General features: G+C 42.7%; 2 protein-coding genes across 13 annotated transcripts in view; one reads left to right on the forward strand and one right to left on the reverse strand.

Moving 5' to 3' along the window:
- Positions 1-4404, reverse strand: part of nrg2a (neuregulin 2a) — a 58872-nt gene extending 54468 nt beyond the window's left edge. The window contains exon 1 of one of the 2 annotated variants that reach the window (XM_085935994.1): positions 3342-4404. In XM_085935994.1, coding sequence (XP_085792120.1) covers positions 3342-3765 — 424 coding nt within the window. In that variant the 5' untranslated portion in view covers positions 3766-4404. The remainder of the gene's footprint in view (positions 1-3341) is intronic. The other variant, XM_085935992.1, reaches the window with a different exon arrangement.
- Positions 4405-5248: 844 nt separating this feature from the next.
- Positions 5249-10664, forward strand: puraa (purine-rich element binding protein Aa). Of its 11 annotated transcripts, none has more exons than XM_085935999.1 (2): positions 5249-5410; positions 9267-10664. In XM_085935999.1, exon 2 carries the CDS (start codon positions 9350-9352, stop codon positions 10220-10222), a length of 873 nt encoding a protein of 290 aa, XP_085792125.1. In that variant the 5' UTR covers positions 5249-5410; positions 9267-9349; the 3' UTR covers positions 10223-10664. The 11 variants fall into 11 exon arrangements, with proteins under 11 accessions (XP_085792125.1, XP_085792134.1, XP_085792129.1 ...); XM_085936008.1 differs by lacking the exon at positions 5249-5410 and adding an exon at positions 5806-5827; XM_085936003.1 differs by lacking the exon at positions 5249-5410 and adding an exon at positions 6049-6956.
- Positions 10665-13135: the final 2471 nt, after the last annotated feature.

The following is a 13135-nucleotide window of genomic DNA, read 5'->3' on the forward strand; positions in this document are numbered from 1 at the left end:
TGGGCCTTGAGGGAATATGCTAGACTAAATAGTATTTTACAATATTTTGACTATGTTGTCATACATATCATTTACACTTTGTAACTGTAGAATCTTTAATGTCAGATACAACTGATGAGATCCAATTAAAAAAATCTATATATAAATAATATTTGACAAAGATGATCGATTTTGACTGAACTTGTCAAACATACCTTTTGGAATTATGTCTAAAAAGTTGAAAAATGGTTTCAATGGACCAAGAGAAAATATGCAAGTCCATGTGTCATTGGTTAATTCTGAACACAGCCACATCCCAATTAAAGGGGGTGCACACTTGTGCAATAAAATACTATGCAATAAAATATGATGACAACCATCACACACGTTCATAATATGTCTGCCTGCGGCTCAATCAAATCTACCAAAATGACATTACAATACATATAAGCCAGTGAGTAGATAAGGGGGCAAAAATAGATGTTTGTTTTCTACTGAATTTGTTGCATGTGTGTTTTTCAAATAGCGCAAGGAGAGCACCTTTATCTCAACAGCCCTTAGGAGCCAGACAACAACAAGGAGAACAATACAGTACGTACAGTCCCATGATTAACACACTGGGGAGCATGTGCAACTTTGCACAAGAGGGCGTATACAAGCTTTAAGTAGAGCTTGGACTCATTGGTGGGGTCTGGGTCAAGTGTAAAAATCAAGACATTATGTTTTACTGTTCTTTGGGAAAAGAGACATGATCTCAGAATATGATGAATCCAAATTTTTGATGGGAGAAGATTGGAAGGGAATAGAGACCATAGCATCTGGGGACAGACTGTCTAGCTTTGGGATTGGCTTTGTCATGATTTTGGTCCTGACAGGGGAGAAGAGAATGTTCAGCATGGGGAGTGAAGAGATGACTTACACAAGAGATAAGCTCATCAATGATATAAGGTCGGGGCTCTATTGGGCACTAATAAGGATAAAGAAGATATGCGTGTGAGGAATGTTACATTACCTGTCTACTCTTTGTATTCAAACATCCATTGCTTTGACATATAGGTTTCAAACTGAAGGCCTGGGGGCAAGATACGGCCCGCCACGTCATTTCATGTGGCCCGCAAAGACAAATTGTGCATCGACTTCATGTGTCAATACTTAAAATTACCATTTTTTTTCACTTTAAAAAAAATAGAGATATGGCAAGGAATTTTTATTACCATTCAATTTTATAAATAATGAAATACTTTTTACTCGATCTGATTTCAAAACTAGTTTGCATCAGTTTGTTTTGTAGCCTGTACTACAATAAGCTGACAGTCATGAAGGACAGACACGTGCCTAAGATACAGTCCGTGACAAAAGAGAGTTTGACTGCTTTAAGAGTTATAACATTATGACACAGATGCTATTCATTAGCTCATCTTTGGTGTTTTGTATTTTCCATGAGTAAACAAACTTTAAGGTCACAAGAAAACACAATATGATGGAACATGGTAATGAGGTGACTTTTTCAACACATAACTGACAACATTTTGCTGATTTTAGTCAGCAATAGGGTCCATTTAGTGTTACCTCGCCAATCGGGACATGAGTTAAAAAGGCAGGGCATTGGAGTGAGTGTGACAAAAAGGCGAAGCGTCTATGTCTCGTGGGGACAAAGCTAAGAGGATTTAAGAATTGAAGAAGGCAGCAGGATAGAGCACATTATGTCCTTAAGTAAAAATGACTATGCAGGATAATGTCCGGATGTGACTTTTTTTTTTTTTTTTAAGAACGTGCCTATCAAAATTGCCCAGTACCATGCAGGAATACAAGAAGAGCTGCTTCCCCCTTCTCCCATTCTTTTGCCTTGTTACAGGCCTTTGAAGATGTCACTCTGACAAGTACTAGGAACTGTTTGAGATCCAGTTACAGGACCTGTCGCTATCATTTGAGGACTAAAGTCTTGTTTTACGCTGCTGAGGAGCGTGGCGTACACTGTGTGTATAATTGGAGACATCACTAAGGGCTTACTACACACTCCGGGGCAGAACACTTGAATTCTGATAGTAACCCCCTCAAAAAAATGTATGCATATGCTATATGCACACTTTCTAAATGAACCTACTTATGTGCTTGCTCTTGCAATCAACAGCAGTGTGTTGTGTTTAATCAATAGGCCGCTTAACCTAGCAAAATCACTCAGCTTTGATTTTCTCTTGTTACGACAAGCCAAGCGCCACTGAAACGATACACACAAATTACATCAGTGACCACATGAGCAAATTCACAGAAGAACATCTGACCATCTGACCACTTTCTACACCACTTGGAGAAGATTTGATCATTGGGCGGATGTGCAATACAGCCCAAAAAGCTAAGAAAATTGAATCAAGATTTTGATCCAACATGGGGTAAAAACTACCCAGAATGTTGAGTTGCTGGGTTACCAGAATAGATGTTTAAAAAAAAAAAAAAATGCTAATTTTATTATCAACATAAAACTTCCCCCAACAAATCTATCTAAAATGGCCACCAGATTCTGTTCTTCAGTCAGCCCAAACCAATCTTTAACCCAATCTGCTGGGTCATAAAATAAGTAACCCAATCTATGCAAACTCCACAGCAAGTGACTGGGCTAGTAAAACAACCCAGCATTTATTTATTTTTTTGGTGGTTGTGAAACATTCATACTCATTCACACGTCATCAAGTAAACCAAAGTACAGCAATACACTGTACAAGTACACTTCTCTGCTTTCCCAATCGAACAACAAGCTGTGACAACAAAGTGTGACAAAGCTGAGCTATGCCAAAGTGAATGCTGTTCCAGCATTAAAGCGGGTGTGAACCTAAATATAGCCAAGGAAGCTATTTGCCAGGAGCAACGTGACGGTGTGCCACCGGCCGCTGTCCGTGGTACTGAAACAGGGGCCAAGCCCAATTAGGATAGCGAAGTGTCCTATAAGACTGCAAGGTTAGAGAGCAGCGATGTGCGTGAGGACATTTGGGGTATTAAAACTATGCAGTGGATGCTCCACGGTGGGGGGGGGGGGGGGGGGTAGGATGCAGGATGCAGATAGTTGGATCTGCACAAAGTGCAATTGCACACAAGCAACAGTGCGAGGCGCATGTGTGATGCAGCTGAGCAGAGCGAAAGAGAGTTTGATTGATCATGTGGGCTATGAGAGCCTGCGAGAGTTGTCGAAAATTGCTGCATAGACGCCTCGAAGGCACATAGGTGGCTACCCACTGAATCTGAACCATACATTGGCTACAAGAGGGCTAATATCCAAAAGTATACACCTAGATGTTTGCCCACGAAGCCGCGCTAGTATGCTTTTCTTCCGGGTTCGCCGGTAATCCACAATACATGGTCTCACTTACCGCAGTCCTCACACAAAATCTTGCTAACATCCTTCTTGAGACTCTTGCCGCTTGTGTCCAGGGGCGCGAATGAAGCCTTGTAGACCAGCGGCGCCTCCGTGGGCTCCATGAAAAAGATATACTTGTGGTTCTTCTGCACGTCGGCGCACGGAGCCTCCGACCCGAACTCCCCCAGCACGGTGACGAGCTGTTGAGGCTCCAGCCCTCCGCTGTGGAGGGGCCACACGTCCAACACTTGGACGTGCACGCCGGGTTGCGGCGGAGGCTCGGCGGAGGCGTTCCCCGGCGTGGACTGCACCTTGCCCTCGATCACCACGGCCGACCTGTACGCCCGGTCCTGCAGGGAATCCGAAGTCGGGGGGTAGCAGGCGAATGAGACCCCGATGAGCAGCATGGATAGAGGTGCGAGCGACTCAAGCCTCATGCCGCCTGCTGTGGCTCGTGAGTGGCTGCTGGCGGTGCGGCGGCGGCGGCGGCGGGGCTCTCGGGGCTGCGGGGCGATGGCGACAGTGCTGGGCTGGCTGAGGAGGAGGAGACGGCGAGGGGGCTCCAGTGGCTCGGCAGCGCGGCGGACCTCGCACAAGTGTCCATGCCATCGGGATCCGCTGCTTGATCCCCGCTTAATTCCAACGGGTCGGCGTGCGGCGGTGCGACATACAAGGATGCTGACTCCCAAATCCGGTCGTATATGAACAATAAGGCATCATAGACAGGAGGAGCGAGAAATTGGCTGAGGATGCCCCCTCCTATGCTGCCATGGCAGCCTCGACTCTCTTATCTTTGCCCAAATATTGCAGTAAGGGGGGTGGGGGTAGAGCCGCGGATTCTCAAGCAAGAAAAGACGCCAAAATGCTGCAGTGGGCCCACAAGTTTTGGTCGTTCGAGTCTCAGAAGCATGGGGAAAAGCACAGGTATGATTCTGAGGATTAAAACATGATTGTGGTCCTGCACGCCGCCTTCCACCGCGGCTCTCTCCGCCTCCCCCCGTTCTCCACAGACCCACAGAAAATGGACCAGATTGCCAAAAGGAGGAGGAGGAGGAGGAGGAGGAGGAATAGGAGGGGGGGGGGGGGGGGGGGGGTCGTCACACAATGCAGGATGGAAGAAGGTATGCATGCAGCCGAAAGACCACAGGTTACAACTCCTCACTCGCTCCTCGGCCAGATCCTGGAAGGGTGGTCATCTCATGGTATGGTTTGATAAACAAGTCTATTAGAGGCGATTCACAGAAGCTATCTGCACTGCCATGACTTTTTCTATGAGACCTTTCAAAACAGATGCTGAAAAACTACATCAGCTGGAAATTACTTTTAACAATGTTCAGCAAGAAATTCTAATTCGTATATAGTTAAAGCATTGGGGACAAATTGCAGTAATTTCAATATTTGGAGGCTAATAAGGCAACGTCTCGGTCGCAAATGCGGAGTTGTGCTGTAAAGATCCGGAAAGAGTGACATCTTCTGGCCAGAGCTTGCATGATATGACGAATGCAGAGCAATTGTTGAAATTACAACACTAAAAGGTGGGCAGCATCTCAGTCCCAGACAACATCATTTTGTTCATTTTGAAAATGATACGAAACCGTCATGGTCGTTTTCTATATTTTTTTTTTCTTTACTAGGTTGACCTGTAGCCTGGGTTAGGCTGACAGAATTCAAACTGACGTTTAATCCAATTTAGAGGGTGAAATTGAATTCAGAGGAATAAAGCTTGACTCGGCATTCATACAATGATTACATAATTACCCCAAATCCCTTCCATTTTTGTGTCTATACCTGTGAATTAAAGGATGTGCTGAAATTCCTCTGCATGACCAAGAGAGGTCGCCACACCCAGAGTTGGCAGGCAGCGCCTGATGACGTCACGGGAAGGAGCGTACGGCGCCTGCCTACTAGTGCGTGCGTCGCTCTCTGATGCCACAACTCGCAGTTTCTGGTCCATCTTGGGAGGTGTGATCAAGCAGACTGACACATCCGAACAACTGATCGATCCCCTGGCAGAAACCCTGATTTGCTTGTCCCGTCAACTCGTCCGCCGCACGCCTTCGATGCTTTGAGTGGTGCAAACTGGTAAGGAGCGTTAGCCTGCAAGTAAATGCGCTTTGTTAAAGAACCAGTGCCATTTAACTGCGCCGTGGCCTTTCATAACAATAATAATTATCATCATAAAATAATCATCATCATAATAAATCATAAAAGACTATAGCGCGTTAGGCTTTGCCGAGTAAACCCATGTACATATAACATACATAAAACATACATACCAACCGAAACACGGTCGACCGTCACCCTTGAACGTGCACGCGCAACTTTCCAGCGTGATATTTATGGTAAACGTTGCTGCTGCCATGCGTAAAAGTAGTTATGAAAGTGACACCTTAGTGACGTTGCTGTGCGTGTAAAATAGCGCAAAAATACTCGTCAGTTCATTTTTATGGGTCGACTTTGGTGTTCAATGAGTGTTATGCTTTCCGCTGTGTCATAGAGGTGAGCATTCAAAACCAAATACTCATTTAAATATCCTGGGAAAATGCAAAATAAAGAAATTAGTTGTTGTTTTTATAAACAAAAAGCTCTTTTAATAAGGAAAAATGTCAACAGTCTGTTTTGCTTTCACCGTATGACTAAAAGGTTGTCATTGATGACCCATTTAGATTAGTTTTCAGAATCTCTTTTTTTGAACTTGTCGAATATCGTGTATTCAAACCTTTTGTGACGTTAGTTGTTGATCTAGTTGCAACAAAGAGACGTCAACTGTCTAATTCACCGACACAAGTTTGCGTGGATCGTAATTAAATACCTGGTTAAAGGCCTTAGACAAACGAATGCAATAAAATACTATAAATAAATAAATAAATAAATAAAATGGTCATGCATATTTTAGGGTTTTTATTATTGTAACCGATAGTCCTACCAAACATTTGTTATTGTTATTACCATCAACGCTTGAGATGGTCTTTAAAAATATATAAAACATTTTTGCCCAATCTTTTTTTTTTTTTTTTAATCACGTAATTACAATGAGCAGGCCTGCAAGACAATCTGGAAACGATCAAATTTATCCCGTGAAATTATATATTATTATAATTTAAAAAAAATACATAATTACCAAACCTTACATGTTCCACCAAATTCTTTTTTAAAGCGAGTGTAAAAAGAAATCTGCAAGCGTCCATGATAGGGTTAAATGTATATTGCGGCCTGGAGATGCTGCTTTGGGCGGGCCGCTATTCCCAAATATTAGACAAATAAATTCCCAGTTACATAAATGCTATCATAACGGATAAAAAAAAGAGAACATTTTGAAACGAAAAAAAAAAAGCACTAGCTTCTTTTTCTGTCAAATCCTTCTAATGGGCCTGCCGACAATTTCCTTTTGGGACCACTACTTACCGTAAAAAGCGGGTGAGAATTTAAAAGTGGACGCCCACGCCAAATATGATGAATATTTTTTTTTTTATGTATAATGAAATTATAGATTAGATTATCACTGTAAAGTGTTTTGCGTGAGTTTACCTGTTCAGATCTTTGTTTCTTTTTTGGTACTTTGTTCTGCATTCCGTGCTGCGGTGATATTTTTTGCCGTTTTCTTTCTGGGATCCTTAACGACATACAGGTGAGTAGTGTGCACACGCTCCGTGTTCCTTGATTCACGCAGGTGAGTAACGTGCAGGCGCTCAATCACTGAAACTAAGTTGAGGACATTAGCCCAAGAAAATAGGTAAAGTATTAATATTATGAATGTGGATTAAAGTGTAGTATTTATATACCTTAAGAGTTGACGGTGCATATCATCCATCATTAGCTTCAGGGTCCAGGGTTGTTGTTTTTTTTTGGTGCTGCATGGAAGGACTATTAATTAACTTTATTCGGTTGAATTCGTACATAGTTATTGGAGTTGATTATTTATTTATTTTTTTTGCAACAGTGTGTTAAAAAAATTAAGTCTATAAATTTGGTTGGAATCATGATTTCGTAAGTGAATTTATACTCGAACAGTGGTTATTGTGGTTATGATTTTATTCGCAGTACACTGTTACAAGTTTCACAAGTCAATAAAAATATTTTGCGTGATAGCAAAATTGCTCAAATTAGTTTTATAGGACTGTCACAATAAAAAATTAAAGGGAAAAGGTGCATTCTCAGAAATGTGCATTTTCTTTTTCTGTCCTACCAATGCCCAGTGCGCTTGCGCACGCATGCTCATACCATACTTGCTTATACCAATGCAAAAACTGTATGAATGTGTAATTTCAAATGTCAAAACTTTCTACTAACATTTATGGGTAAGTATACTCTACAGATATTATTTCAATTTCCTGCACGTCCTATACTTGCTTAACTGCGTCGACGTGTAAATATTTTCTCGATGATTGTTTATTTATTTATTTATTTATTTGTTTATTTTTCTAAAGAATGTTCCACCTGTCTGCGTCTAAACAAAACAATCTGAAGGCGGACGGACCAGGTAGTATTGGACCCTGTCAAATTGGGAGGACGTTTTGCACGGGTAGGACAGAACAATCACAAAAGCTGAATCGAGTTGAATTTTTGGAACCCCCTTCCCCCCCCCCACCCAAAAATAATAATAAAATTCAATAATGACACGCCATTTTGCTTGCAACGTTGCATTTTAGGGACATAATCTCGCTATGCACAACTTCATTCTCAATGCGGGATGGGGAAAACCAGCTGACAAAAAACACTGCATGATTTGCGGGGCGAGGCTTTTCTCTTTTCTTTTTTGAAGAGGCCAGGGGCAAGAGTTCCTCTGTGATTCCACGTCGCGCTCCTCACACTAAAAGGAAAAACACGTAGAGCTAACGTCACATACACAAGACACTTATGCAAGAGTACATCGTCTCTTAAGATGAAAAGTGGCGTGTATTCGTCAAGGAATCACTCGCAGCAACAGACGGTTAATGCGCGAATTTTACCTCCTAATTAAAAAAAAAAAGGTTGTATTCCCTTATTTCTCGCTGTCACCTCGTTTGGCTTAATCTTATGTCGTTTCATGTGGCTACTATGCAAACAGCTGCGCTCAAACATAGCAGAAAAAGCTACGTTGCCTGTATTTGTTTTAACAGGCTTTGTGATTAACGCATCTTCCTCGCAGAACCGTGGGTATATTCGACAGCAACCTCAGGATTCATTCAAAGCGAGTTCAGTTTGACACTTACCGTTAATGTACCGTAGCCATATTTAAAGTGCAAGCTCCTCTCTGGAGTATGGCAGATGACATTTCAGTAGCTAACGCTAACGTAGAGCTAAGGTATAGTAAGTAGATATCACCTTGGCACGTAATCGTACGCAAACGTTGCCACCATGTTGAATGTGTCATTTTGGACTGCTTATGAATATACAAATTGTCTCAGGGTCAACGCTAATTGTGAATTCAATTTGACCGTTATTTGCAAGTTAATAGTTTAAATGTTTTTCAAGGTGTGTTACAAACATCACTTCCCGATCTCCTAATTGTGAAAGAATTACAATTAAATTCCTGGAATTGTGCAAAATTTTGCAGTGATTTACAGAGATTTTTACTGCCTCAGTGAATTATATATAGCCTTTTATTAATTTATGGGCTGCAGCACAATGGACTAGTGTTATGAATCCGGGCTCTGGCTATGGAGTTTTTATGGTCTTTTTGTGCTTGCATGGGTTTTCTTGGTACTCTGGGTTCCTCCCACATTATAAACATGTACTGGAGGTTCATTGAATCATCCTCAATGTGGCCGCCTCTTGCCCAAAAGTCACTTCAAACATGTCCTTAGTGAGGGGAGAAGAGAACTTGCCACATTCAATATGGCTGGCGGCTTTGTGTATCCAAGCAACGGACCAAACAGCCAACTGCGGTTTCTATGTACAGTTTGACGTCTCTGAATGCTAATCTCTCCTCTTTTTTTTTGTGTGTACTTCTCGGCAGATCTCGCGAGAGCTGTGTCGCTGACTGTGACTGGTCGAGTCTTTTGCGGTTTAGGCTGAGGGAGAAGGCAGGCAGGCAGCATCATGGCGGACAGAGACAGTGGAAGTGAGCAGGGAGGAGCAGCCACGGGCCCAGGCTTTGGTTCCATGCACTCGGCGGCGGGAGGGGCGGGCTCTGCTTCCGGCCTCCAGCACGAGACTCAGGAGCTGGCGTCCAAGCGGGTTGACATCCAAAACAAACGCTTCTATTTGGACGTAAAGCAGAACGCCAAAGGCCGCTTCTTGAAGATAGCCGAAGTCGGGGCCGGTGGCAACAAGAGCCGCCTCACTCTTTCCATGTCCGTGGCAGTCGAGTTCCGCGACTACTTGGGGGACTTCATCGAGCACTACGCCCAGCTCGGTCCCAGCAACCCGGGCATGGTGCAGGACGAGCCGCGGCGAGCGCTCAAGAGCGAGTTCCTGGTGCGGGAGAATCGGAAGTACTACATGGATCTAAAGGAGAACCAGAGGGGACGGTTCCTGAGGGTCCGGCAGACCGTCAACCGGGGGGCCGGCTTGGGGTCCACGCAGGGCCAGACCATCGCGCTCCCGGCCCAAGGACTTATCGAGTTTCGTGACGCTTTGGCCAAACTTATTGACGATTACGGTGTGGAGGAGGAGCCCGCAGAGCTGCCCGAAGGCTCGTCATTGACTGTGGACAACAAGCGCTTCTTCTTCGACGTGGGCTCCAACAAGTACGGCGTGTTCATGCGGGTAAGCGAGGTGAAGCCGACGTACCGCAACTCGATCACGGTGCCCTACAAAGTGTGGTCCAAGTTCGGGAATACGTTCTGTAAATACGCCGACGAGATGAAGAAGATTCAGGAGAAGCAGCGTGAGAAGCGAGCGTGCGAGCTGGAGGAGGAGGAGGAAGAAGATGAGGAGGAGGTGCAGGCGGACGACGGAGACGAGGATTGAGACAGTCGTGAAAATAACATGAAATCTAACCATAAACTCTACTGTATAAAAGAAATCTAATTGAAACGGTTTAACTCCAAGGGAGCATCACCCACACTATAAGAATTCACTACAACCTGACAGTTCTGACATCATGTCACTCATCGCTGGATGTTAGCCCACTTATCCACCATTAATACAGTAACTGGCTGCTAAACAAAGTAATAACATGTTTGAACATTGTTTCCTACTTGACAAAACAATATGGAGTCTTTATTTCCCTTATTAACAGAGTAAAACAAAAGTTTTGTACCACTTTAAGCTAAAAACAACCAATGTTTGCAATGTTGGGATCTGAGAGTTAAGCATTTCCTTTCCATGTAAGCTAATACCTTCAGCACAAATTAGATATTTTGTGTGCGTACTTTTTTTTTTTTTTTTTTTAAATGTTTTTTTCCAAAAACCAAATTTGAGAAAGTTTGTTAAACAAAAATAAGGTCACACATATTCGCCATCTTATGTACCTGTGACCATAAATGTGTTTACACACATCAAAATGAGGGCTAGGCCTGCTTTGGAAACTGGTTAGCTGTCATGTAGTTTTTCAAAAGTGTTCTCTCTATCTTGTGCAATATGCATTGCATCAATATCAAATCAATATCGCTCAGTAGTTCTTGACGTGTTGACCGAGGCATTCAAAGAAGTCATTCTTAATCAGTTGAAATTGTCGCAGTGCAAATGGATATATTAGACTGCCGTTGTGTGTTGTCGTTGATGCGATGTATTGGGTTCAAAGGTACTAAATGCATAGTAACGGAATAACATGTAGCAAATACAGAGAAATGAACAATTGGCCGGAGCATTCAAAACGTCAAAATGGTGCCAATTAAAGCGTGCTGTCGCTGCATTGCACTTAAGTCCATTGTTGGTTTTCCCCCCAAAAAATGTGTCTCGAGGACCCTTCCATATTTTGCCTGTATTGCACGAAAGCTCGACTCCTTGAGTACTGAGCGAAGCCCACTCAAAGGCTGCTGCTAGTGTAGTGGAAATCAAAAAGATCTCTAAAACATTAACAGGGGAGCCTTTAGGCACACCTGGTTGGAGGGTCCAATTTTGTGACCACATGTGCCCTTCCTGATGGGCTTTCAGTTCTTGTTCTGTCAAGTTTATGGGAGATGGCTAATATGGACACGTAAATCCCCTTTGACCCCGCCTGTCTGGTATTTTTCTGCCTTTGTTTTGTGTCAAAGTTGTAACATGAGACGATGCCTCTGTGAAAGGAAATGCCCGTAACATCAGTGCGGAAACTTTGCAAAGTTCGGAACTGCCGACGTAGAACGAATATTTTCAAATATAAAAACAAAAATGTATATCCCAGTCGAAAACTTCCGTATATAAGTTACTGTTGGGACGCTACAAAGGCAGATTAATGTCAGATCTTCGGTTACGACTTTTGTTTTTTTGCGGTATTTGTTTTAAAAAAAAATAAAAAAAAATTGAATGTTTCTCTTAAGTTGGCCCACATTTTCCTGGGGAGGTGATGATATACTTGGGCTGCCACACGTAAAAACGACTGGCTCTCTTCGTCCAGTTCTGTCGCATCTCATAGATGTGTGATAGCAGTTTTATAAACTCTTGCCAGTCACCTTAAGAGAAACTGGCAACAATCAGATCTATTTACCTCAGCAGTGAGTGCAGTGTTTGATTCCGTGATGTTTAGATTTGACTGGAAACCAGCAAACTAGACCGTCCTTGACCACCAAGATAGGGTAAAAGCTTACTGGGAGCATCTTCAGCATATAAAACAACCTGGTGCCTTACACACTCCGCATGCTTACACGCTGGCCTGGTGCTTTGGATTGCAAGTTTGGCTTCTTTTCAACTAGTTTTTTTCCTTTTTTTTTTGTCTCGGCCCAGACTCGTGGTGCTAAAACAAGGCATTGTCCTTCCTTCCCAGTACCTTCATCGCCATTTAATATGATCCCCCAGCTATCCAGGTATCGGCCTACATGTAAACATGGAAGGGGAGGGGGGGGTCACCTCGATGCAAGATGATGCAAGGAGTTAGCACCAAGCACATAGTGGGAAGAGCAGTGAGTGGAAATGATTGGAAATAGTTATCGACAAGCCTCCATCGCCGCCCCTCCCCCTTTACCCACATCTCCATATGCTCTGGCTTTTAGGTAGTCATGTATGTTGCCAGTCGCTCAATTAAGGGGGAGTAGCACGCATGTCTTTATTTTTGTTTCTCTTTAGGTTTTACCTTCTCAGCGTTATTCCACTTTATTTGTGACTTTTGGAATGTTTTCGCCCACAAAAAATAGCTCTATTTTTTATGTGCAACATTTCATGACTGTGCAATATCGTATGTGCCAATTGTGGCAATATATGTATATCAATTAAAATATGATTACTATTTGAAAAGATGAGGCTGAATTCCATGTTTATTTCTAGTGAAGGAGTTCTAAGCCGCTATTTGCACTCAAAAATATATACTGGAGGGGAATTGAGGTCAAACGAAGGTCAGAACAGCCACTACAGTTCACGATAACTATGGCCACTTGTCAAAATGGCAGCAAGTGTTGAAGGAACATTTAATAAAAAATAAAAAAAATTGTAAACTGAAATCTCCATTTTAGCTTTAAGCTAAAGGTGCTTGAGTCCAGTATTCATTTCCAGTTTGGTGAACTGTCTTTAGTGGTTGTTGTGTGTAGCACTTTGCTTTGCAATGCAGGTTGTAAAACACCAATACTTTATCTCGAGAATGTCATTATCTTTGTTTTGATACATGAAATATAGCGTATGTATATTTGACAAAATCTGAGTTTAATTTTGCCCGATAAAGACGAATCTATATTCAAAATATATGTATTTTCATGTTTCTTGTTGAACGAAAAATACCAAAATGTCACCTATTTACTGATTGGGGAAAGG

The sequence above is a fragment of the Syngnathus leptorhynchus genome, chromosome 17 (assembly GCF_054491065.1).
Source record: "Syngnathus leptorhynchus isolate UIUO chromosome 17, UIUO_Slep, whole genome shotgun sequence".
NCBI lineage: Eukaryota > Metazoa > Chordata > Actinopteri > Syngnathiformes > Syngnathidae > Syngnathus > Syngnathus leptorhynchus.